This window comes from Anolis sagrei, chromosome 12 (genome assembly GCF_037176765.1).
Source record: "Anolis sagrei isolate rAnoSag1 chromosome 12, rAnoSag1.mat, whole genome shotgun sequence".
In the NCBI taxonomy this organism is placed as follows: domain Eukaryota; kingdom Metazoa; phylum Chordata; class Lepidosauria; order Squamata; family Dactyloidae; genus Anolis; species Anolis sagrei.
In genome coordinates, this window is record NC_090032.1 from 16,137,297 (window position 1) to 16,165,242 (window position 27,946).

General features: G+C 45.2%; 1 protein-coding gene across 1 annotated transcript; it reads left to right on the forward strand.

The window, feature by feature from the left end:
* VEGFB (vascular endothelial growth factor B) lies at positions 1-27,469 on the forward strand. Its single transcript, XM_060758422.2, has 7 exons — positions 1-572; positions 10,662-10,704; positions 14,136-14,332; positions 14,426-14,499; positions 22,036-22,071; positions 23,798-23,923; positions 26,598-27,469. The coding sequence occupies exons 1-7, from the start codon at positions 501-503 to the stop codon at positions 26,650-26,652; spliced, it is 603 nt and encodes a 200-aa protein (XP_060614405.2). The 5' UTR covers positions 1-500; the 3' UTR covers positions 26,653-27,469.
* Positions 27,470-27,946: the final 477 nt, after the last annotated feature.

Below are 27,946 nucleotides of genomic sequence, written 5' to 3' on the forward strand. Positions count from 1 at the left end.
TGTCACCTCTTCTGTCCTCGTCTCAAGCTTTGTTTGCACACAAAACGCAGGGCGTGTGTGGATAGTTGTCCTGCTTTGTGGGACCGTGCCACCACCAGCTCCCTCCTCTCTGTCTCTCTGGCCTGTCCCCAGCTTGGCTGCCTCCCTCCCCTCCTTTGGGTGGGATTGGAGCGATCACATGAGCCGCTGCCAGAGTCCTTCACTCTCCCCTTGCTCTGCCTGCAGCTCTCCTGCCACTCGCCTCCGACGAAGCCAGAAGATCCCTTGCCGTTGGGCCTCCTTGGGCCATGCACCTGAGCCTTGCCCTGCTCCTCCTGGTTCCCTCCAAGGTGAGGACGTTGCCCGCATTGTGAAAGAAGACAAGGCAAGCGTTGGAGCCACAATGCCCTTGCCGAGGGGCAGAGCCCACCCGAGGAGTTGCCAACGCCTCCCTCCACGGAGAGATTGAGGACCACTCTGGGTTGGCAAAGTTTGGACAAGTGGGCCGCCTTGGCACCACCATGCATGGTCCGTGCGGCGCACTTCCACTCCTCCTGGCGACCACTTGGCATCTCCAGTGCTGCGTGGCAACGGTAGGTGGGCACCGGGCTCGAGGGTGGGTTTGAGTTGGCATTGGACAGAGAAGGTAGGCTTTGGTGATGCCAAACCCAGGAAACTGGGCAACTGCCATCCACTGGGGTGGAGCGAAGAGAGTGATGGCAAGATTGGGGTGACATTGGTGACACTGATGTCACCCCAATCTTGCCATCACTCTCTCAGGGGTGTGGCTACTTCTAAACCAGGCATGGGCAAACTTCAGCCCTCCCGGTGTTTTGGACTTCAACTCCGAGCATTCCTAACAGCCGGTAGGCTGTTAGGAATGGTTGGAGTTGAAGTCCAAAACACCGGGAGGGCTGAAGTTTGCCCATGCCTGTACTAAACACAAGGTCGGAGTTAGTATTTGGGTGACTACATGACAGTGTTTGTCAACTTTGGGGTCAGGACCCCTGGAGCAGGATCGCGAGGGGGTGTCAGAGGGGTCTCCAAAGACCACCAGGAAGCACAGTATTTTCTAGAACATGGCCATATAGCCCGAAAAACCTACAACAACCCACAGTATTTTCTGTTGGTCATGGGGGTTCTGTGTGCCAAGTTTGGTTCCAATCCATCATTGGTGGAGTTCAGAATGCTCTTTGATTGTACGTGAACTGTAAATCCCAGCAACTACAACTCCCAAATCAAAAGGTCTATTTTTCTCAAAACCTACCAGTGTTCACATTGGGGCATATTGAGTATCCGTGCCAAGTTTGGTCCAAATCCATCATTGTTTGAGTCCACAGTGCTCTCTGGATGTAGGTGAACTACAACTCCCAAACTCAAGGTCAATGCCCACCAAACCCTTCCAGCATTTTCTGTTGGTTCTGAAAGTTCTGTGTGCCAAATTTGGTTCAATTCCATTGTTGGTAGAGTTCAGAATGCTCTTTGATTGTAGGTGAACTAAAGATCCCAACAACTACAACTCTCAAATGTCATGGTCTATTTTCCCCAAACTCTACCAGTGTTCACATTTGGGCATATTGAGTATCAATGCCAAGTTTGGTCCAGATCCATCATTGTTTGAGTCCACAGTGTTCTCTGGATGTTGGTGAACTACAACTCCCACTCTCAAGCTCAGTGCCCACCAAACCCTTCCAGCATTTTCTGTTGGTTCTGAAAGTTCTGTGTGCCAAATTTAGTTCAATTCCATCGTTGGTGGAGTTCAGAATGCTCTTTGATTGTAGGTGAACTATAAATCCCAACAACTACAACTCCCAAATGTCAAGGTCTATTTTCTCCAAACTCTACCACTGTTCACATTTGGGCATATTGAGTATCAATGCCAAGTTTGGTCCAGATCCATCACTGTTTGAGTCCACAGTGTTCTCTGGATGTAGGTGAACTACAACTCCCAAACTCAAGGTCAATGCCCACCAAACCCTTCCAGTATTTTCTGTTGGTAGTGAAAGTTCTGTGTGACAAGTTTGATTCAATTCCATCATTGGTGGAATTCAGAATGCTCTTTGATTGTAGGTTGACTATAAATCCCAGCAACTACAACTCCCAAATGACAAAATCAACCCCTGTCCCCAACCCCACCAGTATACAAATTTGGGCATATTGGGTATTTGTGCAAAATTTGGTCCAGTGAATGAAAATACATCCTGCATGTCAGATATTTGCGTGACGATTCATAACAGGAGCTAAATTAGAGTTATGAAGTAGCAACGAAAATAATGTTATGGTTGGGGGTCAACACAACATGAGGAACTGTGTTATTTGGTCGCGGCATTAGGAAGGTTGAGAAACACTGTGGTAGGCCATTAGGAATTGTGGGACTTGCAGTCCAACATACCTGAAGGGGTGAAGTTTGCCCATGCCTGTTCTAAACCCAAATCTATTTAAATATGACTGCCGGAGTTGGTATTTGGGTGATTATATAGAATCATAGAGTTGGAAGAGACCTCATGGGCCATCCAGTCCAAACCCATTCTGCCAAGAAGCAGGAATACCGCATTCAAAGCACCCCTGACAGATGGCCATCCAGCCTCTGTTTAAAAACTTCCAAAGAAAGAGCTTCCACCATACTCCAGGGCAGAGAGTTCCACTGCTGAACGGCTCTCACAGTCAGGAAGTTCTTCCTAATGTTCAGATGGAATCTCCTTTCTTGTAGTTCAAGTCTCCAGGGCAGCAGAAAACAAGCTTGCTCCCTCCTCCCTGTGACTTCCTCTCACATATTTATACATGGCTATCATATCTCCTCTCAGCCTTCTCTTCTTCAGGTGAAACATGCCCAGCTCCTTAAGCCGCTCCTCATAGGGCTTATTCTCCAGACCCTTGATCATTTTAGTTGCCCTCCTCTGGACACATCCCTGCTTGTCAACTCTCGCGTATTTATTTATACATGGCCCTCATCCTGTCTCCTCTCAGCCTTCTCTTCTGCAGGATAAACATACCCAGCTCTTTGAGCCGCTCCTCATAGGGCTTGTTCTCCAGACCCTTGATCATTTGAGTCGCCCTCCTCTGGACACATTCCTGCTCGTCAACTCTCACATATTTATACATGGTCCTCAACCTATCTCCTCTCAGCCTTCTCTTCTGCAGGATAAACACGCCCAGCTCTTTGAGCCGCTCCTCATAGGGCTTGTTCTCCAGACCCTTGATCATTTGAGTCGCCCTCCTCTGGACACATTCCTGCTTGTCAACTAACTATTTACACATGGCCCTCATCCTGTCTCCTCTCAGCCTTCCTTTCTGCAGGATAAACATGCCCAGCTCTTTGAGCCGCTCCTCATAGGGCTTGTTCTCCAGACCCTGGATCATTTTAGTCGCCCTCCTCTGGACACATTCCAGCTTGTTAATATCTACATGGTACTTCTTGGGAGCTCCCGATGGCGTAGTGGGTTATATCGCTGACGTTCAAAGCTTGTTGACTGAAAGGTCGCAGGTTTGAATCCGGGGAGCGGTGTGAGCTTCCGCTGTCAGCCCTAGCTTCTGCCAACCTAGCATTTCGAAAACATGCAAATCTGAGTATATCAATAGGTGTCCAGGGGAGAATTACCTTCTCTGGTGGGAAGGTAATGGCGCTCTATGCAGTCATGCTAGCCACATGACCTTGGAGGTGTCTACGGACAATGCCGGCTCTTCGGCTCAGAAATGGAGATGAGCACCACACCCCAGAGTTGGACATGACTAGACTTAATGTCAAGGGGAAACCTTTGCCTTTAATACTCTGGTTACGATAGAGCACAGATCCTCACTCATGTTGTGGTAAGTCGTGGCAGGACCAAGTGTGTGTGTGTTGAAGAAAAACCTTATAATGTTAATTATTTTGTGCAGCTGGTAATGTAGGTCAACCAGCACCAGATTCCCAGAGTCGGACACGACTGGACTTAATGTGAAGGGGAAACCTTTGCCTTTAATAAAGCAAAACTCTGGTTACGATAGAGCACAGATCCCCACTCGTGTTGCGGTAAGTCGTGGCAGGACCAAGTGTGTGTGTGTTGAAGAAAAACCTTATAATGTCAATTATCTTGTGCAGCTGGTAATGTAGGTCAACCAGCACCAGATTGCCAGAGTTGGACGCAACTGGACTTCATGTCAGGGGAAAACCTTTACCTTTACCTATGGTACTTCTTGCCGTCTTGTTAGAATAATAAGAAATCTGTATACCTCCTTCCTTCCCACTCTCTTGGAGGTTGTGTATGTGTTGAAGAAAAACCTTATAATGTTAATTATCTTGTGCAGCTGGTAATGTAGGTCAACCAGCACCACATTCCCAGAGTTGGACCCGATTGGACTTCATGTCAAGGGAAAACATTTACCTTTACCTATGGTACTTCTTGCCGTCTTGTTAGAATAATACGAAATCTGTATATCTTCTTCCTTCCCACTCTCTTGGAGGTTGTGTATGTGTTGAAGAAAAACCTTATAATGTCAATTATCTTGTGCAACTGGTAATGTAGGTCAACCAGCACCAGATTCCCAGAGTTGGACCCGACTGGACTTCATGGCAGGAGGAAACCTTTACCTTTACCTATGGTACTTCTTGCCGCCTTGTAGAATAATAAGAAATCTGTATACCTCCTCCCTTCCCACTCTCTTGGAGGTTGTGTATGTGTTGAAGAAAAACCTTATAATGTTAATTATTTTGTGCAGCTGGTAATGTAGGTCAACCAGCACCAGATTCCCAGAGTTGGACCCGACTGGACTTCATGGCAGGGGGAAACCTTTACCTTTACCTATGGTACTTCTTGCCGTCTTGTTAAAATAATAAGAAATCTGTATACCTCCTCCCTTCCCACTCTCTTGGAGGTTGTGTATGTGTTGAAGAAAAACCTTATAATGTTAATTATCTTGTGCAGCTGGTAATGTAGGTCAACCAGCACCTACATTACCAGATTCCCAGAGTTGGACCCGACTGGACTTCATGGCAGGGGGAAACCTTTACCTTTACCTATGGTACTTCTTGCCGTCTTGTTAAAATAATAAGAAATCTGTATACCTCCTCCCTTCCCACTCTCTTGGAGGTTGTGTATGTGTTGAAGAAAAACCTTATAATGTTAATTATCTTGTGCAGCTGGTAATGTAGGTCAACCAGCACCTACATTACCAGATTCCCAGAGTTGGACCCGACTGGACTTCATGGCAGGGGGAAACCTTTACCTTTACCTATGGTACTTCTTGCCATCTTGTTAAATAGTAAGAAATCTGTATACCTTCTTCCTTCCCACTCTCTTGGAGGTTTTCCCAGTGACTCCTTCTGCTTTTACTGGTCTTGGTGGGGAGGCAAAACAGAAAGATTGTGGACTTTCAGGCACCTACTGAGCCGCACTTGCCACGGCCAGGGGCGGCTCAACCCGTACGCAAAGTAAGCATTCGCGGTAGAGTTCATTTTGCCCAGGGGCACTCTTGGGGGAAAATAGACCTTCACATATGCGAGTTGTAGTTACTGGGATGTATAGTTCACCTACAATCAAAGAGCATTCTGAACTCCACCAATGATGGAATTGGACCAAATATGGCACACAGAACTCCCACGACGAACAGAAAATATATATCAGTGATTGGTTGGGGGGCGGGGGCGCCAAAATACTGTTTGCTTACCGTTGAAAATTACCTCTGGCCACGGCTTAGCGACAAGCCCTTAATGCCCTCTCCTACATTTCCCACATTCTTGTGTGGACGCATGATTTGGGGGCAGAAGAGGGTGGGGACGAAGAAAGACTGGAAAGACTGTGTTTCTCAACCTTCCTAATGCCGCGACCCCTTAATACGGTTCCTCATGTTGTGGTGACTCCCCACCCTTAACGTTATTTTCGTTGCTACTTCGTAACTCGTAATTTTGCCTCTGTTATGGATCGTAATGTAAATATCTGATATGCAGGATGTATTTTCATTCACTGGACCAAATTTTGCACAAATACCCGATACGTCCTAATTTGAATACTGGTGGCGTTGGGGGAGAGATTGATTTTGTCATTTGGGAGTTGTAGTTCTTGGGATTTATAGTTCACATACAAACAAAGAGCATTCTGAACTCCACCAACAGTGGACTTGAACCAAACTTGTCACACAGAACTTTCACAACCAACAGAAAATACTGGAAGGGTTTGGTGGGTACTGACCTTGACTTTGGGAGTTGTAGTTCACCTACTTCCAGAGAGCACTATGGACTCAAACAATGATGGATCTCAATCGAACCAAACTTGGCACACAGAACTCCAATGACCAACAGAAAATACTGGAAGGGTTTGGTGGGTACTGACCTTGAGTTTGGGAGTTGTAGTTCACCTACATCCAGAGAGCACTGTGGACTCAAACAATGATGGATCTCAATCGAACTTGGTACAAATTGAACTAAACTTGTCACACAGAACTCACATAAGCAACAGAAAATACTGGAAGGGTTTGGCGGGCATTGACCTTGAGTTTGGGAGTTGTAGTTCACCTACTTCCAGAGAGCACTATGGACTCAAACAATGATGGATCTCAATCGAACTTGACACAAATTGAACTAAACTTGTCACACAGAACTCACATAAGCAACAGAAAATACTGGAAGGGTTTAGTGGGCATTGACCTTGAGTTTGGGAGTTGTAGTTCACCTACATCCAGAGAGCACTATGGACTCAAACAATGATGGATCTCTATTGAACTTGGCACAAATTGAACTAAACTTGTCACACAGAACTCACACAAGGAACAGGAAATACTGGAAGGGTTTGGTGGGTATTGACATTGAGTTTGGGAGTTGTAGTTCATCTACTTCCAGAGAGCACTATGGACTCAAACAATGATGGATCTCAATCGAACTTGGCACAAATTGAACTAAACTTGTCACACAGAACTCACATAAGCAACAGGAAATACTGGAAGGGTTTGGTGGGTATTGACCTTGAGTTTTGGAGTTGTAGTTCACTTACATCCAGAGAGCACTATAGACTCAAACAATGATGGATCTCAATCGAACTTGACACAAATTGAACTAAACTTGTCACACAGAACTCACATAAGCAGAAAATACTGGAAGGGTTTGGTGGGAATTGACCTTGAGTTTTGGAGTTGTAGTTCACCTACATCCAGAGAGCACTGTGGACTCAAGCAATGATGGATCTGGACCAAATTTGGCACAAATGCTCAATATGCCGAAATGTGAAAACGAATGGAGTTGGAGAAAATAGAACTGGACATTTGGGAGTTGTAATTGCTGGGATTTATAGTTCATCTACAATCAAAGAGCATTTTGAACTCCACCAACAGTGGAATTGAACCAAATTTGGCACACAGAACTCATATGACCAACAGAAAATACCGGAAGGATTTGGTGGACATTGACCTTGTGTTTGGGAGTTGTAGTTTGGGATGTATAGTTCACCTAGACTCAAATAGTATTCTGAACTCCACCAATAATGGAACTGAACTAAAATTGACACACAGAACTCCCACGACCAACAAAAAATACTGGAAGGGTTTGGTGGACATTGACCTGGAGTTTGTGTTGTAGAGCTAAAATTTAGGGGTCTTTGCCAGGAGGCAGAGACCAATTAGACTCATCAAAGAGTTCTTTTTCCCTGGCGAGACAGAGAAGCATCCCATATTTTTCCCTGATTTCCCAATGAAAAGTCTCACCAGTTGAAGACAAGCCATCGAGATTTAATGCGATTTAGCTGAAACGGATGCAGAGCTGCAATCATTCGCCAAAGCTAAGCATGAGGAGAGTACACCAATACAGTCATATTTATAGCAAATTCAAAGGTGCAGAGTTCAAACTCCCTGCCCCGGCTTCCCTGTTGTTCCCCGCCATGATTGGGCAATGGGCGAACAGCTGGGAGGCGGCCCTCCTGCCCCCGGTGCCTCTGGACCAATCAGGAAGCTCCAGTAGTCTGTAGGATCCAGTGGGGAGACCTCTGCCACCTGGTGGTGACAGCCAATCAGGAGAGATGGAGGCGGGATGAGAGCGCACAAAGGAATCTGGGGAAGGAGTCTTTAAATAAAGGAAATGCCATGTGGCCTGAGACAAAAAGCTCAAACAGGGCCGATCTATTGTGTTCATGAGTGTTGTGAATCAACATGTGTAAAAATATCCAGATCCCTCCTGGCTGTGAGACAGGAGAACAATGATGGCAGCCTGAGGTTAATGCTAAGTAAACAAAAGCAGAGGGGAAGATTTCCCCTTATCTTACAGAAACTTTTGTCAAACAATTCTTTACTCTAGTGGGCCATCTTCCGAGGCTAGAGACAAGAATCTCCTTCTTTTATCCATGCAAGTGTGTCTTTGGCGGGAGGTTTCAGTAACCGCGAATGGCCAGAGGGTTCCCTTACATATTTCTTTGGAGGGAGAAGGGGCAAAGGGTCAGGAATACAAGGAAACATAAAAAAACATATAGAAATTATACACAGAGAAATTATATGCAGGTATCTTCCCATTCAGGGCCCCAGAGAGAAATTAATAATACCAATTATAAAAAGCAGACGATATCAGGACACAGCATGAATTCATAAGTTATCTTGAAGAAAGTTCATGGGTAGGGAGCGAGTCCTTGAAGAGAGTGAAGTCCAGGAATGTAGCAGAATTCAAAAAGCCACCAAAGGGAGTCTATGGAGTTCCACTGGGCCAAGGCACAAAGCCCTGCAGCGCTCGGATGGAAGCCGGTCCCATGGTCCTTGGAAAACTACAGCTCTCTCTCTCTCTCGAGAGAGAGAGAGGCAGAGACCCCAAGGTCTAGCTATTCCCGAAGTTTCGTAGGGTCCTCATTGTTGTTAAGGCCTTGGCAAATTGACCAAGACTTAACCCCTATTGTGCAGTCTGGTACCTTTGTCCTGCACAATGTAGAACTATAAGTCACCATCCCTTGTTGGGGGGTGGCATGCTCGACTTCATTTGGGAATTGCAGTTCGCCCACACCCAGAGAACACAGTGGACTCAAACAATGATGGATCTGGACCAATATGCCCAAATGTGAACACTGGTGGAGTTCGGGGAAAATAGACCTTGATATTTGGGAGTTGTAGTTGCTGGGATTTATAGTTCACCTTCAAATAAATAGTCCATTGAACCCTACCAACAATAGAATTGGACCTCTAGTGACCCGCCCCCCCCCCCCCCCGGGATCCTGACCCCCAGGTTGAGATACACTGACATAATACAACAAAACAGCCAGGGCATATTTTTGTTATTGGCAACACGTTGGCCAAGGGCCAAGGCTAACAACGTGGTTGTTGTCACAGCCACCACTTTCTGTGTTTGGTTTCCCTCTGACCTCACTGTTCATAAAAGGTAAAGGTTTCCCTTTAATATTAAGTCCAGTCGTGTCCGACTTTAGGGGTTGGTGCTCATCTCCATTTCTAAGTCGAGAGCCGGCGTTGTCCATAGACTCCTCCAAGGGCATGTGGCCAGCATGTCTGCATGGAGCGCCGTTACCTTCCCGCCGAAGCAGTACCTATGGATCTACTCACTTTTGCATGTTTCCAATCTACATCCTAATACAGTTTGGAGGAGGGAGGACCTTGGATGATGGGACTTGAAGTACCTCCACTCACTTCCCGAGACCGCTGCGACCCACATTGCAGTCACTTCACTCATTTCCTGAGACCACTGAGACCCTCGCCAATGACTGATCAAGACCAAACTTGGCACACAGAGCCCCCATGACCCAATCTACATCCTAATACAGTTTGGAGGAGGGAGGACCATGAATGATAGGACTTGAAGTACCTCCACTCACTTCCCAAGACCGTTGCGATCCTCATCCAATGACTGATCAAGACCAAACTTGGCACTCATAACCCCCATGGCCGCCTTTACAACCTGGTGAGGTTTGGGGGAAGGGCAGACAATGGATGATGGGATTTGTAGTACTTTCAGACCCTTCAGATCCCACAAACCACTGTGGCCCCCAACAAAGACTGATACACAGAATCCCTATGACCCACTCTACATTCTACTGTAGTTTGGAGGAGGGTGGACTATGGATGATGGGACTTGAAGTAACTCCACTCACTTCCCGAGACTGCTGCGACCCACATTCAATGACTGATAAAGACCAAACTTGGCACACAGAGTCCCCAATGACCTACTCTACAGTCTAGTCTACTGCAGTGTGGAGGAAGGTGGACCATGAATGATGGGACTTGAAGTACCTCTACTCACTTCCCGAGACTGCTGCGACCCACATTGAATGACTGATAAAGACCAAACTTGGCATACAGAGCACTCATGACACACTCTACATCCTGGTGCGGTTTGGAGGAGGTTGGACCATGGACGATGGGACTTGCAGTACCTTCCCTAACTTCCCAAGAGCACCGTAAGCCACGTAAATAACTGATAAAAACCAACCTTGGCACACAATGCCTTTCTCAGAAAAACCCAAGCTAGTAGTAAATAAAATACAACATTTAAAAACACAAGGATAATAGTTCATTGAGTGAGAAAAAGAGAGGCTTCTGTGCGTTTGTGCACGTTGCTGGGTCCTAGCAAAGATATTCCCCAAATGCAAAATTACTTTGTATAGTTGTGTGTGCTCACAAATCTGATTCTGCTGGACACTCTGCCATAAAAAACAACAGGGTCAACTCAACCCAACTGCAGTAACATTGTGTGAATGCTGTCTGTTGTGATCCTCTTTCTGATTTGTTTACAGATGTTCCTGCGCCCAAATAACAAGATGCACACATCTGAGGAAGGTAAGAATGGGTGCTGGTCGGGATGGCGCTCCCTCGTTGCAAAAATACATCCCCAGGTATGTCTCCCTAACCTCAGGTGACCCACATGCCAAGCAAGCAAATATTGAACCTGGCCGGTGCGTAGGACGGGCAGAGTTGATCTTGGCTTAGTCTGTGTGTGTGTGTAAACCAAGCTTGCCTTCCCGTATTGTTAAACGCAAAAGAGGAAGATAGCTTATATAACCATGAGTGGGAGTATGTAAATATAGTAAAAATCATATCGCAACAATCCATCTTACCTACTTATCCATCTTATCTGTCTAAAAGTAAAAGTATGTATGAGGGTTGAATGAAAAGTAATGCCTCCACCTTCGTAACTCCTAGGCAGATGGCATACTGGTATGCGGCAGGTACTTGCTTGTTCAGTAGACTCTCCTCTACAGCTCCGTTTTGGTGGGAAGCCTTAGCATTGAATGGTTGTGTTGTTAGAGTGAGAAGTATGGAACCCTGCGCAGACAGCCAGTCAATGCGACTTAAGCAATGTACTGGCTTGTTCAGTAGACTCTCCTCTTCAGTTCCATTTTGGTGGGGAGCCTTAGCATTGAATGGTTGTGTTGTTAAAGTGCGAAGTATGGAACCCTGCACAGACGGTCTGTCAATGCAACTTAAACACCATATGCGACAGGTACTGTCTTGTTCAGTAGACTCTCCTCTTCAGTTCCATTTTGGCGGGAAGCCTTAGCATTGAATGGTTGTGTTGTTAAAGTGCGAAGTATGGAACCCTGCGCAGACAGTCAGTCAATGCAACTTAAGCAATGTACTGGCTTGTTCAGTAGACTCTCCTCTACAGTTCCATTTTGGCGGGAAGCCTTAGCATTGAACAGTTGTGTTGTTAAAGTGTGAAGTATGGAACCCTGTGCAGACGGTCTGTCAATGCAACTTAAACAACGTATGCGGCAGGTACTGGTTTGTTCAGTAGACTCTCTTCTACAGTTCCATTTTGTGTTGTTATAGTGTGAAGTATGAAACCCTGAGCTGGTCAATGCAACTTAAGCAACGTATGCGGCAGGTACTGGCTTGTTCAGTAGACTCTCCTCTACAGTTCCATTTTGGCGGGAAGCCTTAGCATTGAACGGTTGTGTTGTTAGAGTGCGAAGTATGGAACCCTGTGCAGACGGTTGGTCAATGTGACTTAAGAACCATATGCAGCAGGTACTGGCTTGTTCAGTAGACTCTCTTCTACAGTTCCATTTTGGCGGGAAGCCTTAGCATCGAACGGTTGTGTTGTTAGAGTGCAAAGTATGGAACCCTGCGCGGATAGTCAGTCAATGTGACTTAAGCAATGTACTGGCTTGTTCAGTAGACTCTCCTCTACAGTTCCATTTTGGCGGGAAGCCTTAGCATTGAACGGTTGTGTTGTTAGAGTGTGAAGTATGGAACCCTGCTCAGACGGTCAGTCAATGTGACTTAAGCAACGTATGCGGCAGGTACTTTCTTGTTCAGTAGACTTTCCTCTACTGTTCCATTTTGGTGGGAAGCCTTAGGATTGAATGGTTGTGTTGTTAGAGTGCGAAGTATGGAACCCTGCTCAGACGGTCAGTCAATGCGACTTAAGCAACGTATGTGGCAGGTACTGGCTTGTTCAGTAGACTCTCTTCTACAGTTCCATTTTGGCGGGAAGCCTTAGCATTGAACGGTTGTGTTGTTAGAGTGCGAAGTATGGAACCCTCCGCAGACAGTTGGTCAATGCGACTTAAGCAACGTATGCAGCAGGTATTGGCTTGTTTAGTAGACTCTCCTCTACAGTTCCATTTTGGCGGGAAGCCTTAGCACTGAATGGTTGTGTTGTTAGAGTGTGAAGTATGGAACCCTGCACAGACAGTTGGTCAATGCGACTTAAGCACCATATGCGGCAGGTACTGGCTTGTTCAGTAGACTCTCCTCTACAGTTCTATTTTGGTGGGAAGCCTTAGCATTGAACTGTTGCGTTGTTAAAGTGCGAAGTATGGAACCCTGCGCTGACGGTTGGTCAATGCGGCTTAAACACTGTATGAGGCAGGTACTGACTTGTTCAGTAGACTCTCCTCTACAGTTCCATTTTGGTGGGAAGCCTTAGCATTGAACAGTTGTGTTGTTAAATTGCGAAATATGAAACCCTATGCAGACAGTTGGTCAATGCGACTTAAGCACCGTATGCGGCAGGTACTGGCTTGTTCAGTAGACTCTCCTTTACAGTTCCATTTTGGCGGGTAGCCTTAGCATTGAACGGTTGTGTTGTTAAATGCTTTTTAAATTGTATGTTGTTATGATTGACTTTTTGCTCTTGTTGTGAACCGCGTTGAGTCGCCTACGGGCTGAGAAACTGCGGTATACAAGCAAAGTAAATAAATAAATAAATAAATAAATAAATAAAAGTGTGAAGTATGGTCAGTCAATGCGACTTAAGCAACGTGCAGTCATTTAATTTTTGACACCAGAAGGCATCACCGCAAAGGAGATTAATCAGAGAATGCGAGCTGTTTATGGTGATTGTGTTGATGTGAGTACTGTGTGTCGTTCGGCGGGTAAGTTTAAAGATGTTGAGGTGACACCTTCTGTTGTCAAGAATTCAATAACTGCACATTGCTTAAGTCGCATTGACGGACCGTCTCCTCAGGGTTCCATACTGCGCACTTTAACAACACAACCGTTCAATGCTAAGGCTTCCCACCAAAATGGAACTGTAGAGGAAAGTCTAGTGAACAAGCCAGTATCTGCCGCATACGTTTATTAAGTCACATTGACCGACCGTCTGCGCAGGGTTCCATACTTCGCACTTTGACAACACAACCGTTCAATGCTAAGGCTTCCTGCCAAATTGGAACTGTAGAGGAGAGTCTACCGAACAAGCCAGTACCTGCCGCATACGTTGCTTAAGTCACATTGACTGACCGTCTGTGCCGGGTTCCATACTTCGCACTTTAACAAGCCAACCGTTCAATGCTAAGGCTTCCTGCCAAAATGGAACTGTAGAGGAGAGTCTACTGAACAAGCCAGTATCTGCCGCATACGTTGCTTAAGTCACATTGACAGACCGTCTGCGCAGGGTTCCATACTTCGCACTTTGACAACACAACCGTTCAATGCTAAGGCTTCCCGCCAAAATGGAACTGTAGAGGAGAGTCTACTGAACAAGCCAGTTGGCATTGTGAGAAGACCCTCTCAGGACTGGAGAAGGGGCATAGGGGAGGGATTGACCCAACTGAAAACTGGATTGAAGAGACCTTGAGTCAGATTCAGAATTCCTTCTTGTTCTTGTCCTGAAATGCTCCAGATTGGCTTTGTCTTGACCTGGAGTCTTCTTCTTGTGTTTTGGACTGTAAGGGGGCGAGGGCAACCTCAAATACATGTTGAAGCTAGATCTGAAGCCCAGGAGGATCCAGCTGATGGTCCTCGTGCTCTTCTCCCTCTAGTGGTTCGGTTCCTTGAGGTCTACAACCGCAGCAGCTGCCAACCTAAGGAGGCAATGGTGTCGGTGACGTCGGAGCACCCATACATGGTCAACCACATCGTGATGCCCTCCTGCGTGGCCTTAAAACGCTGCGCCGGCTGTTGCGCCGACGAATCGTTGCAATGCATACCCACCCAGACCCGCGAATTGGTCATGGAGGTAACGCACCGCGAGGAGCATCCTTTTGGGAAAGAGAGGAGCCGGGGAGGAGAGAGCTCGGGAATGTCTTCTTGGTTTTTCCCTCTTCTGCAGGTGATGCTGACCCTCTTCCCAAACCACAGTTTGAGCCGACTGACATTTGTGGAGCACACCCAGTGCGCTTGCAGGTGAGCATGTTATTCATCCGTTCCTTTATTATTACAGTAGAGCAGTGTTTCTCAACCTTCCTAATGCCGCGACCCCTTAATACAGTGCCTCACGTTGTGGTGGCCCCCAACCATAAAATTATTATTATTGCTACTTCCTAGTTGTAATTGCGTTACTGTTATGAATCACAATGTAAAAGTCTGAAATGCAGGATGTATTTCCATTCACTGGACCAAATTTGGCACAAATACCCAACAACAGCGCTCCATGCCATCAGTCAGCCACATGACCTTGGAGGTGTCTATGGACAACACCAGCTCTTTGGCCTAGAAATTGAGCACCAACTCCCAGAGTTGGACACAACTGGACTTAATGTCAGGGGAAAACCTTTACCTTACGTTACCAAATATGCACAAATTTGAATACTGGTGGGGTTGGAGGGAAAATTGATTATGTCATTTGGGAGTTGTAGTTGCTGGGATTTATAGTTCACCTACAATCAGAGTATTCTGAACTCCACCGAAGATGGAATTGAACCAAGCGTGGCATACAGGACATGGGAGACCAACAGAAAATACTAGAAGGGTTTGTTGAGCATTGACCTTGAGTTTTGGAGTTGTAGTTCACCTGCATCCAGAGAGCATTGCAGACTCAAACAATGATGGATCTGGACCAAACTTGGCACGGATGCTCAATATGCCCCTACGTGAATACTGGTGGAGTTTGGGGAAAATAGACCTTGACATTTGGGAGATGCAGTTGCTGGGATTTATAGTTCACCTACAATTAAAGAGCATTTCGAACTCCACCAATGAAGGAATTGGACCAAACTTGGCACACAGAACTCCCACAACCAACGAAAAATTCTGGAAGGGTTTGGTGAGCACTGACCTTGAGTTTGGGAGTTGTAGTTCACCTGCATCCAGAGAGCTGTGGATTCAAACAATGATGGATTTGGACCAAATTTGGCAGGAATATTCCATAAGCCCAAATATAAACACGGATGGAGTTTGCGGGAAAATAGACCTTGACATTTGGGAGTTGTATTTACTGGGATTTATAGTTCACCTACAATCAAAGAGTATTCTGAACTCCACCGAAGATGGAATTGAACCAAGCGTGGCATACAGGACATGGGAGACCAACAGAAAATACTAGAAGGGTTTGTTGAGCATTGACCTTGAGTTTTGGAGTTGTAGTTCACCTGCATCCAGAGAGCATTGCAGACTCAAACAATGATGGATCTGGACCAAACTTGGCACGGATACTCAATATGCCCCTACGTGAATACTGGTGGTGTTTGGGGAAAATAGACCTTGACATTTGGGAGATGCAGTTGCTGGGATTTATAGTTCACCTGCAATGAAGAGCCCTCACCTGCTCCGCACCCCTACCTGCCGGCGGGAGAGCAATGCAGGCGAGGGGTGCCCACGGAGCTGCTCGCCCGTTCCTCGCCTCCTTCTGCCATCAGAAGGAGGCAAGGGACGGGCGGATTGCTTCGCATGCAGGAGTGCCAGTGGCTCTGGGGGTCGGCCGCCAATTTGGAGGGGGCGTGGCCAGCCAATGCGGCTTCGCGACCCCCAGAAAATGACCAAACAACCCCCTGAGGGGTCGTGACCCCCAGATTGAGAACCGCTCCAGTAGAGTCTCGTGTATCTGACCTTCGCTTATCCAACATTCCGTCTTATCCGATGCTCGTATCCGATGGAATTTATAGTTCGCCTACAATTAAAGAGTATTTCGAACTTCACCAATGAAGGAATTGGACCAAACTTGGCACACAGAACTCCCACAACCAACGAAAAATACTGGAAGGGTTTGGTGAGCAGAGTCTCGTGTATCTGACCTTCACTTATCCGACATTCCTTCTTATCTGACGCTCGTATCCGATGCTCGCCTTTTCCTCCAGCATTTCCACGTCAATTAAAGGAGCGCTCCCCGACTCTAAGTGAAAAGGGCAAGACAAGGAGGAGGAAGAGGAGGGAGGAAAGGGGGAAAAGAGGCAAGACTGGAAGCGGAAGCATCCTCCCTCCTTCCCTCTGTGATTTCCACATTCCTCTTCCACATCCAGGCACTTCCTGCTGGGCTGCTCAAGCCCTGAGGTATTGCCTTGCCTTAACCCAGTGGGTCACAACCTTCTTAATGCCGCGACCCCTTAATACAGTTCCTCATGTGGTGGTGACCCCCGACCATAACATTACTGTGCTGGTACGGCTGTACCAGGATCTCCAACTTTATTTGCTTTGTATTAAATGTTTGCTTGCAGTCCAAGGTTTCAGGGATTCTGCAGAAAGGTGGCTTCCTTTGGTTGCAGTCATAGGGCAAGTCACCCATCCATCATCGTTTTGGTTCCGCCCCTTGTTCTGGGCAATTGGGAAGGGAAGGGAGCCATTTTTAGTTAGTCTCAGCAAGGAAAGCTAATTTAGAGGACGTGTACAAGCTTTTCCTGTACAAAAGCTTCAATCGTTGAGACTTTCCGGGGGAGAACAGTCTTAAGAGCATCCAAAGATTTCCAGGGAAACAGCCCTAAAGCTTTGAGGAATTTCGGAGGGTGAACAGTTTGAAAGACCAAAGAACTCCAGCTGGAGAATCTACTGGCTTTACCGGTAGATCCACTCGGTGCTCGAGACGCAGTTCGACCCGGTAGCGGAGCCCACATCTGTAAGGCTTAGATTACAGTCAGCTTGGGAGAAGTTAAAAAGGGGATATTCCTTTAAAGTAAAGTAACAGTTATTGAAGACAATTGCCTGTCCCTCGTGGACAAGATTAAGGAAGTCACCAGTTGCATAAAAGCCTGGAAGCATTTGTTTAACTTTATTGAAGACAAGAGAAGTTTCTGTTTGATTGTTCATTAATAAAGGACTTTATTAGACTTCACAAGCCATCTAAAGACCATTTGTGGTAGAAAATCCTTGAGAACTTCTCTTCGGGGGCCCCTGGCTTCCCGCTGGGCTCAAGTTGCACGTCCTATTTTAAAAGCAATTCATTACAGGCCCAGCACATGACAGAACAATTACTTTCGTTGCTACTTCATAACTGTAATTTTGCTAGTGTTATGAATCGTAATGTAAATATCCGATATGCAGGGTGTATTTTCATTCACTGGATCAATCGGAGCACAAATACCCGATACAGCCAAATCCGAATACTGGTGGGGTTGTGGGGTGTCATTTGTCATTTTGGAGTTGTTGTTTCTGGGATTTATAGTTCAGCTACCATTAAAGAGCATCCTGAACTCCACCAATGATGGAATTGAACCAAATTTGGCACACAGAACTCCCATGAACAAGAGAAAATACTGGCAGGGTTTGTTAGACATTGACCTTGACTTTGGGAATTGTAGTTCACCTACATCCAAAGAGCGCTGTGGACTCAAACAATGGTGGATCTGGACCAAACTTGGCACGAATATTCTATATACCCAAATGTGAACACTGGTGGAGTTTGGGGAAAATAAACATTGACCTTTGGGATTTGTAATTACTGGGATTTATAGTTCGCGTACAATCAAAGAGTTTTCTGGACTCCACCAACGATAGAATTGGGCCAAACTTGACACACAGAACCCCCCTGACCAACAGAAAATACTGTGTTTCCTGGTGGTCTTTCGTGACCCCTCTGACACCCCCTCGCAATCCCCCTCCAACTGCTAGGTTGGCAGAAGCAAGGGCTAACAGTGGGACTTCACCCTGCACCTCAGATTCGAACCACTGACCTTTTGGTCAGGAAGTTTAGCAGCTCGGTGGTTTAACCCACTGTACCACCATGGGCTCCCTATCCCCATATAGGGAAATGTTAAACTAAACCAAGCATTGCTATTTATTTATTATTTTACGACATTTATATGCCTCCTTTCTCACCCCGAAGGGAACTCAGAGCAGCTTACAAGATATGTATACATACAATATATTATATTATTAGCATAGTACAATATAAGTATTATATATTACTATGTTGTACTATACCATTATTTTGTAATATTATTAGTAATATTATTACTATACCATTATTTTGTAATATACCTAATAATATTACCATTATTTTGTACTATACCATTATTTTGTAATATTATGAGTAATATTACATGTAATATAAAATATATAATTATAATATATTATTAGTAGTATTAGTATTATATTGTATTACATTATAATACAGGGTTAGTCAAAATGCATAGGCCAATCTGCCATTCAATTGAATGGCTTATTGGCCTATGCATTTTGACTAACCCTGTATTATAAATATTATATGTATTATAAACTTATTAGTATTTCAATGGGAAGTGTGAGCCGGCTTTTGGCTGAGATAGCATTGTTGTTGTTGTTGTTGTTGTTGTTGTGTGCTTTCAAGTCATTTCAGATTTAGGTTGACCCTGAGCGAGGGCCGGGTAAATGACCTTGGAGGGCCGTATCCGGCCCGCGGGCCTTAGTTTGAGGACCCCTGTATTACATTATAATATTATAAATATTATATGTATATAAGATATATTATAAACCTATTAGTATTTCAATGGGAAGTATGGGCCTGCCTTTGGCTGATGAGATAGCATTGTTATTGTTGTTGTTGTCGTTGTTGTGTGCTTCCAAGTCGTTTCAGATTTAGGTTGACCCTGAGCGAGGGCTGGGTAAATGACCTTGAAGGGCCGTATCCAGCCCGCGGGCCTTAGTTTGAGGACCCCTATATTACATTATAATATTATATACAATATATTATAAACTTATTAGTATTCCAATGGAGCCCCCGGTGGCGCAGTGAGTTAAAGTACTGAGCTGCTGAGCTTGTTGACCGAAAGGTCGCAGGTTCGAATCTGGGGAGCGGCGTGAGCTTCCACTGTCAGCCCCTGCTTCTCCCAACCTAGCAGTTCGAAAACATGCAAATGCGAGTAGATCAATAGGTACCACTCCAGCGGGAAAGTAACAGTGCTCCATGCAGTCATGCTGGCCACATGTCCTTGGAGGTGTCTATGGACAACGCTAGCTCTTCGGCTTAGAAATAGAGATGCGCATCATACCTCAGAGTCGGACACGACAGGACTTAATGTCAGAGGAAAACCTTTACCTTTACCTATTTCAATGGGAAATGTGGGCCTGCTTTTGGCTGATGAGATAGCATTGTTGTTGTTGTTGTTGTGTGCTTTCAAGTCATTTCAGACTTAGGTTGACCTGAGCAAGGGCTGGGTAAATGACCTTGGGGGGCTGTATCCGGCCCACGGGCCTTAGTTTGAGGCCCCCTGTATTACATTATAATATTAGAAATATTATATGTATATACAATATATTATAAACCTATTAGTATTTCAATTGGAAGTATGGGCATGCCTTTGGCAGATGAGATAGCATTGTTATTGTTGTTGTGTGCTTTCAAGTCATTTCAGACTTAGCCGCCCTGAGTCCCCCCTCGGGGGTGAGAAGGGCGGGGTAAAAGTAACTGAAATAAATAAATAAATAGGTTGACCCTGAGCGAGGGCCGGGTAAATGACCTTGGGGGGCCGTATCTGGCCCGCGGGCCTTAGTTTGAGGACCCCTATATTACATTATAATATTATAAATATTATATGTATATACAATATATTATAAACTTATTAGTATTTCAATGGGAAGTATGGGCATGCCTTTGGCAGATGACATAGCATTGTTGTTGTTGTTGTGTACTTTTAAGTCATTTCAGACTTAGGTTGATCCTGAGCGAGGGCTGGGTAAATGCCCTTGGAGGGCCGTATACTATGTTGTACTATACCATTATATTGTAATATTATTAGTAATATTACATGTAATATAAAATATGTAATATCAAATATATAATTATAATATCACATAATTATTAGTATTAGTATTATATTGTATTACATTATAATATAAATATTATATATATTATAAACTTATTAGTATTTCAATGGGAAGTGTGGCCCTGCTTTTGGCTGAGATAGCATTGTTGTTGTTGTTGTTGTGTGCTTTCAAGTCATTTCAGACTTAGGTTGACTCTGAGCGAGGGCCGGGTAAATGACCTTGGAGAGCCGTATCCAGCCTGCGGGCCTTAGTTTGAGAACCCCTGTATTACATTATAATATTATAAATATTATAAACCTATTAGTATTTCAATTGGAAGTATGGGCTTGCCTTTGGCTGATGAGATAGCATTGTTGTTGTTGTTGTTGTTGTGTCCTTTCAAGTCATTTCAGATTTAGGTTGACCCTGAGCGGGGGCTGGGTAAATGACCTTGAAGGGCCGTATCCGGCCCGCGGGCCTTAGTTTGAGGACCCCTATATTACATTATAATATAATATACAATATATTATAAACTTATTAGTATTTCAATGGAGCCCCCGGTGGTGCAGTGAGTTAAAGTACTGAGCTGCTGAGCTTGTTGACCAAAAGGTCGCTGGTTCAAATTTGGGGAGCAACGTGAGCTTCCACTGTCAGCCCCAGCTTCTACCAACCCAGCAGTTTGAAAACATGCAAATGTGAGTAGATCAATAAGTACCGCTCCGGCGGGAAGGTAACGGTGCTCCATGCAGTCATGCTGGCGACATGTCCTTGGAGGTGTCTATGGACAATGCCAGCTCTTCGGCTTAGAAATGGAGATGAGCATCACACCCCAGAGTCGAACACGACAGGACTTAATGTCAGAGGAAAACCTTTACCTTTACCTATTTCAATGGGAAGTGTGGGCCTGATTTTGGCTGATGAGATAGCATTGTTGTTGTTGTTGTTGTGTGCTTTCAAGTCATTTCAGACTTAGGTTGACCCTGAGCGAGGGCCGGGTAAATGACCTTGGAGGGCCGTATTTGGCCCCCGGACCCTTATATTACATTATATTATATGTATATACAATATACTATAAACCTATTAGTATTTCAATTGGAAGTATGGGCCTGCCTTTGGCTGATGAGATAGCATTGTTGTTGTTGTGTGCTTTCAAGTCATTTCAGATTTAGGTTGACCCTGAGCGGGGGCCGAGTAAATGACCTTGAAGGGCCGTATCCGGCCCGTGGGCCTTAGTTTGAGGACCCCTATATTACATTATAATATTAGAAATATTATATGTATATATATAATAAAAAGGTAAAGGTTGTCCCCTGACATTAAGTCCAGTCATTTCTGACTCTGGGGTGTGGTGCTCATCTCCGTTTCTAAGCCGAAGAGCCAGCGTTGTCCGTAGACACCTCCAAGGTCATGTGGCCACTGGCATGACTGCATGGAGCGCCGTTACCTTCCCGCCGGAGCGGTACCTATTGATCTACTCACATTTGCATGTTTTCGAACTGCTAGGTTGGCAGAAGCTAGGGCTGACAGCGGAAGCTCACGCCGCTCCCCGGAATCGAACCTGCGACCTTTCGATCAACAAGCTCAGCAGCTCAGTGCTTTAACCCACTGCGCCACCGGGGGCTCCATATATATAAAAATATATTATATTATTAGCATAGCACAGGAGACAAGGTGTTGTTATCACAGCATATATATTATTATCATTGTTACATCCTCCACGATGACTCTTCCATCTCGGCCGAAGGATGAGAAGATTCCAACCCTCTTCCTCTTCTCTTTTCTGCTTTTCAGGTCAAAGAAGACCCCTTACAGGTCGAACGCTATCAGGTAAAGTAATTTTCCAGAAAAAGAAACCAGAGAAGGCGAGCACAATCGGTACAGGAATAGGTTTCCATAGATATCCTCAAAGGCGACCTAGAATTTAACTTCAGCTTTTTCCGCTGCTCAAACGGAAGAGAATGCCGTTCCCAGAGAAGCTGATTCTGTCTTGAGCAAAAGTCAAGCGGGACTGGGAAAGGGATGGATTTGCCTTCCTCCAATTTGAAGGATGCAAAACATAGAGGCATTCGAGTGTGATTTATTTATCGTGTCAGGAGCAACCAGACAGTTGTATTACATTTTTAACAAAACAAACAAAGTTTGCAAGCTTGGTAGTTGATTAAATGTCCTTTGACCAGTATCTGGCCACTTGGAGTGCCTCTGGAGTTGCCGCAAGGAGGTCCTCCCTTGTGCATGTAGCAGGGCTCAGGTTGCATTGCAGCAGGTGGTCTGTAGTTTGCTCTTCTCCACACTCGCATGTCATGGACTCCACTTGGTGGCCCCATTTCTTAAGGTTGGCTCTGCATCTCGTGGTGCCAGAACGCAGTCTGTTCAGCGCCTTCCAAGTCGCCCAGTCTTCTGTGTGCCCAGGGGGGAATCTCTCATTTGGTATCAGCCATTGATTGAAGTTCTGGGTTTGAGCCTGCCACTTTTGGACTCTCGCTTGCTGGGGTGTTCCAGCGAGTGTCTCTGTAGATCTTAGAAAACTATTTCTTGATTTAAGTCGTTGACGTGCAGGATGATGCCCAAACAAGGGATGAGCTGGAAATGTCACTGCCTTGGTCCTTTCACTACTGGCTGCTACTTCCCAGCGGATGTCAGGTGGTGCAATACTGGTTAGACAGTGTAATTTCTCCAGTGGTGTAGGGCGCAGACACCCCGTGATAATGCAGCATGTCTCATTAAGAGCCACATCCACGGTTTTAGCATGGTGAGATGTGTTCCACATTGGGCATGCATACTCAGCAGCAGAGTAGCACAGCGCAAGGGCAGATGTCTTCACTGTGTCTGGTTGTGATCCCCAGGTTGTGTTTTTGTATGATATTGTTTCTAGCACCCACTTTTTGCTTGATATTCAGGCAGTGCTTCTTGTAGGTCAGAGCACGGTCCAGAGTGACTCCCAGGTATTTGGGTGTGCTGCAATGCTCCAGTGGGATTCCTTCCCAGGTCATCATCAGAGTTCAGGATGCTTGTCTGTTCTTAAGGTGAAAGGAACATGTCAGTGTTTTAGATGGATTAGGGATCAGCTGGTTTTCCCTGTAGTAGACGGTAAGGGTAGCTAGAGCTTCGGAGAGCTTCTGTTTAACCATCTCAAAGCTCCCTGCTTGAGCAGTAATGGCATGATCATCAGCATAGATGAAACTCTCTGTCCCTTCTGGCAGTGGCTGGTCATTTGTGTAAGTGTTGAACATGGATGGGGCAAGCACGCTCCCCTGAGGCAGGCCGTTCTTCTGTTTCCGCCATCTGCTTCTCTGGCCCTGGAACTCAACAAAAAAGCTCCTGTTTTGTAGCAGGTTTCCTATGAGGCGGGTGAGGTGGTCGTCCTTTGTGATATTCTACATTTTTCTCAGGAGGAGGCGGTGGTTCAGTCTCATAGGCTGCTGACAGGTCTATGAAGACAGCTCCTGTGATCTGCTGCCTTTCAAAGCCATCTTCTGTGTGCTGAGTCAGGTTCAGGAGTGTGATAGGATCCAAGGAGTGTTGCTTCATCCAAAACTCTGCTTTCTCTCCCCAGGCCGGCCTGCAGACCCTGTCTGGACAGGAAGAAGCGACTGGACCCACAGTCGTGCAGATGCATCTGCCGGAGTGACTCCAAACACTGCGAGGCGCGAGGGTTGAAATTCAACAGCGCCACTTGCAGGTGGGGTTCTCTGGTTAGCATTGCCCAAATTGGGGACCCCTCAAGTTCCCCCATATCCAGTGGCTTTCAAAGCATGCCAACAACAACAATCATTAAGTTCTTGTGGGTTTTTTCGGGCTATAAGGCCATGTTCTAGAGGCATTTCTCCTGACGTTTCGCCTGCATCTATGGCAAGCATCCTCAGAGGTAGTGAGGTCTGTTGGAATTAGGACAATGGGTTTATATATCTGTGGAATGGCTGGGGTGGGGCAAAGAGCTCTTCTCTGCTGGAGCTAGGTGTGAATGTTTCAACTGACCACCTTCATTAGCATTTGAAGGCCTGGCTGAGCCTGGGAAAATCTTTTGTTGAGAGGTGTTAAGATGTGCCTGGTTGTTTCCTTTCTGCTGTTTTGCTGTTGTGATTTTAGAGTTTTTTAATACTGGTAGCCAGATTTTGTTCATTTTCATGGTCTCTTCAATGTATTGTCGAAGGCTTTCATGGCCGGAATCACTAGGTTCTTGTGGGTTTTTTCGGGCTATAGGCCCATGTTCTAGAGCAGTGGTTCTCAACCTTCCTAATGCCGCGACCCCTTAATACAGTTCCTCATGTTGTGGCGACCCCCAGACTTAAAATTATTTTTGCTGTTATTTCATAACTGTAATTTTGCTACCGTTATTAATTGTAATGTAAATATCAGATATCCAGGATGTATCTTCATTCACTAGACCAAATTCGGCACAAATACCCAATACGCCCAAATTGGAATACTGGTGGGGTTTGAGGAGGGGTTGATTTTGTCATTTGGGAGTTGTAGTTGCTGGGATTTATAGTTCACCTACAATCAAAGAACATTCTGAACTCCACCAATGATGGAACTGAACCATATTTGGCACGCAGAACTTCCATGACCAACAGAAATTACTGAAAGGGTTTGGTGGGCATTGTCCTTAAGTTTGGGAGTTGTAGTTCACCTACATCCAGAGAGCACTGTGGACTAAAACAATGACGGATCTGGACCAAACTTGGCATGAGTACTCAATATGCCCAAATGTGAACACTGGTGGAGTTTGGGGAAAATAGACTTTGACATGTTGGGAGTTGTAGTTGCTGGGATTTATAGTTCACCTACAATCAAAGAGCATTCTGAACCCCACCAATGATAGAATTGAGCCAAACTTCCCACACAGAACCCCCATGCTCAGCAGAAAATACTGTATTTTCTGATGGTCTTCGGCAACACCTCTGACACCCCCTCGCAACCCCCATAGGGGTCCCGACCCCCAGGTTGAGAAACACTGTTCTAGAGGCATTTCTCCTGACGTTTCGCCTGCATCTATGGCAAGCATCCTCAGAGGTATTGAGGTCTGTTGGAATTAGGACAATGGGTTTATATATCTGTGGAATGGCTGGGGTGGGGCAAAGATTTTCCCAGGCTCAGCCAGGCCTTCAAATGCTAATGAAGGTGGTCAGTTGAGACATTCACACCTAGCTCCAGCAGAGAAGAGCTCTTTGCCCCACCCCAGCCATTCCACAGATATATAAACCCTTTTTCCTAATTCCAACAGACGTCACTACCTCTGAGGATGCTTGCCATAGATGCAGGCGAAACGAAACGTCAGGAGAAATGCTTCTAGAACATGGCCCTATACCCCGAAAAAACCCACAAGAACCTTGTCAGTACATTAAACGCTAATCAAGGTGGCCAATGGAAACATTCACACCTACCTCCAACAGACAAGAGTTCTTTCTCCCGTCCTGGACATAATTCCACAGATATATAAATCCCGTTTTCCTAGTTTCAAACAGACCTCACAACCTCTGAGTATGCTTGCCATAGATGCAGGCGAAATGTCAGGAGAGAATGAGGTTTCTTCCAACTCTATGATTCTATGATTCTATAATAATTTGGGGACTGCCTATATATATATACTAGGTTTGTTTGATCAAGAAAAAATTTGGTTCTAAACTCGCTTCGTTTCCAGGGGGCGCCAGCGTTTCGAATTTCTAAGGACTTCCGAAATTTAAGATTTCAAAATTTCAAAATTTACAAAATTTCGTTAATTACGAATCGATTCGTTAATGGCGGACGCGATTGCGCAATGCGCTAAAAACACCTCCAAACGGGAGAGGGGGAACTTCTGAAATTCAGGATGAAATTAAAATACATTAAGTTAGTAAAAATACAAATTAAAATCACTTAAAATTAATAAAATAATAAAATAATAAAATAATAAAATAATAAAATAATAAAATAATAAAATAATAAAATAATAAAATAATAAAATAATAAAATAAAATAAGTAATAAGATAATAAAATATCTCCAGGAGGAGGAGGAGGAGGAGGAGGAGGATGGGGAGGAAAGGCAACGCTGGCATCTTTTCTCTCCTTCTTTCCCGTCTTAATAATAACGAAATAATTACGAAAAAATTACGAAAATTTGGAAAAATTGTTTCGATTCTTAATTACTCTTCACACTATTCCTGCATGGCTCGATATTGGATCGTAAGCTAATTTAAATACGAATTAATAACGACTTTAGAAACTAACGAACACGATCAAACAAGCCTAATATATACACAAGGCATGCTTGTAATATCACCAGAAATTCTGAAAGCAAAGAGCACCAGGAACCCTATTTCTCAGAGGGAAGAGCAGGCTGAAGTAATGCTGTCCTATGTCTTTGTCATCACAGGTGTATGAATCTGCGTCACCGTTCAAGTCACAGGAGAACCAAAGCAGCTTTGTAGCAGATTGGAGTCCGGACAGAAGGACTTCGGTTTTGGACTCCTCAGGTTGGTCGCTGGCATCCTTTCTCTGCTATAGAAGTGAAACACAGTGCATTTGGAGGAGATCTGCATCAACTGCCGAGAAATGAGAAAGGAATCACTTTGGATTGCCTCTCTTTGCCGTGAACAACGTCATGCCGCCCGGGCCGGTCCCACACTCCCACAAAAGCCTTTTCCGCGCCATCAAGACATCGAGAGAATGCCCCATCCATATTTAAAACCCTAAACTGATCTCCTCTTTCTCTGGAAACTTTCCCTTGTTCTCCCAATGTTTTTGTATAACTATTCGGGACTTTTCTCCGTTTCCATTGCGGGATCGACACTTCGAGATTCCACCCATTTTTGGTCCTTACCAGCGATGAGAATGGTGTTTCCGTTTCTTACCATTCATTAAAGATTTCCCCTGACCCACTTCTATTTATCACAGGATGCTGAAACTTCACATGTGTCATGAGATAAGTCTCAATAGATTACGCGCTGATTTACAACAAAATTTAATGTGCAGATTTTATAAATGTGGATTTAATATGATGTGTAGGATTGAATGGAAGAATGGAAGGATGTATGGAACTAATAATTTTGGAAACATCGGTAAAAGACCCAGGCCTGCAATGACTGCTCCCTATTTATTTATTTATCTTTGGAGAGCAAAGAGAAGCCTGATTTAAAGCAATCCTTAATTCCCAGAAATAATCTCACCAAAGTGTGAAGAAGCGCCACCGAGATGTTTATTAGCTATTCAGCTGAAAGGGATGCAATGCCGCAATCATTCGCCAAGCAGAGCATGTGCTTACAGAAATAAACAGCATTTTTATAGGAAATACAGAGTTGTGAGTTTCAAAATTCCCGCTCCCCGCCTTCCTCCTGGCTCGACAGTGATTGGTTGGTGTGCTAGCTTGAGCCTATTGGTTGGTGTGCAAGCTTGAGCCTATCAGGAGACTCCTGTCGACTCGGCGCTCTGGCGAATCAGAAGGAAGGGAGGCAGGATGAGGGGAGACAATGCTTTCTTGAGTGGATTATGGAATTCCAATGTCCTGGGGCTTCTCAAGTCTGGGATCAGCCTTCTAGAGAAACTATTTTCATTGTCTTGAGATGGGTCTGTGATAAGTAATGATTACTTAATCCGGTTTTTCCTGTCACAATCAGATATGACACAAAGGGGGAGGCTGCGGCGGGTGTCTGTTGTGGAAAGGTTTGAAAGAAAAAAACACGTTTGGGGAAAAGGAACCTTTTGAGTGTCATCTCTCCCCCATTG

Coding starts and splice junctions, on each gene's coding strand:
- VEGFB (XM_060758422.2), top strand. CDS start 501: ATGCATGGTCCGTGCGGCGCACTTCCACTCCTCCTGGCGACCACTTGG. Junction 10,705..14,135: donor GATGCACACATCTGAGGAAG/GTAAGAATGGGT, acceptor TTCTCCCTCTAG/TGGTTCGGTTCCTTGAGGTC. Junction 14,500..22,035: donor CACACCCAGTGCGCTTGCAG/GTGAGCATGTTA, acceptor TCTGCTTTTCAG/GTCAAAGAAGACCCCTTACA.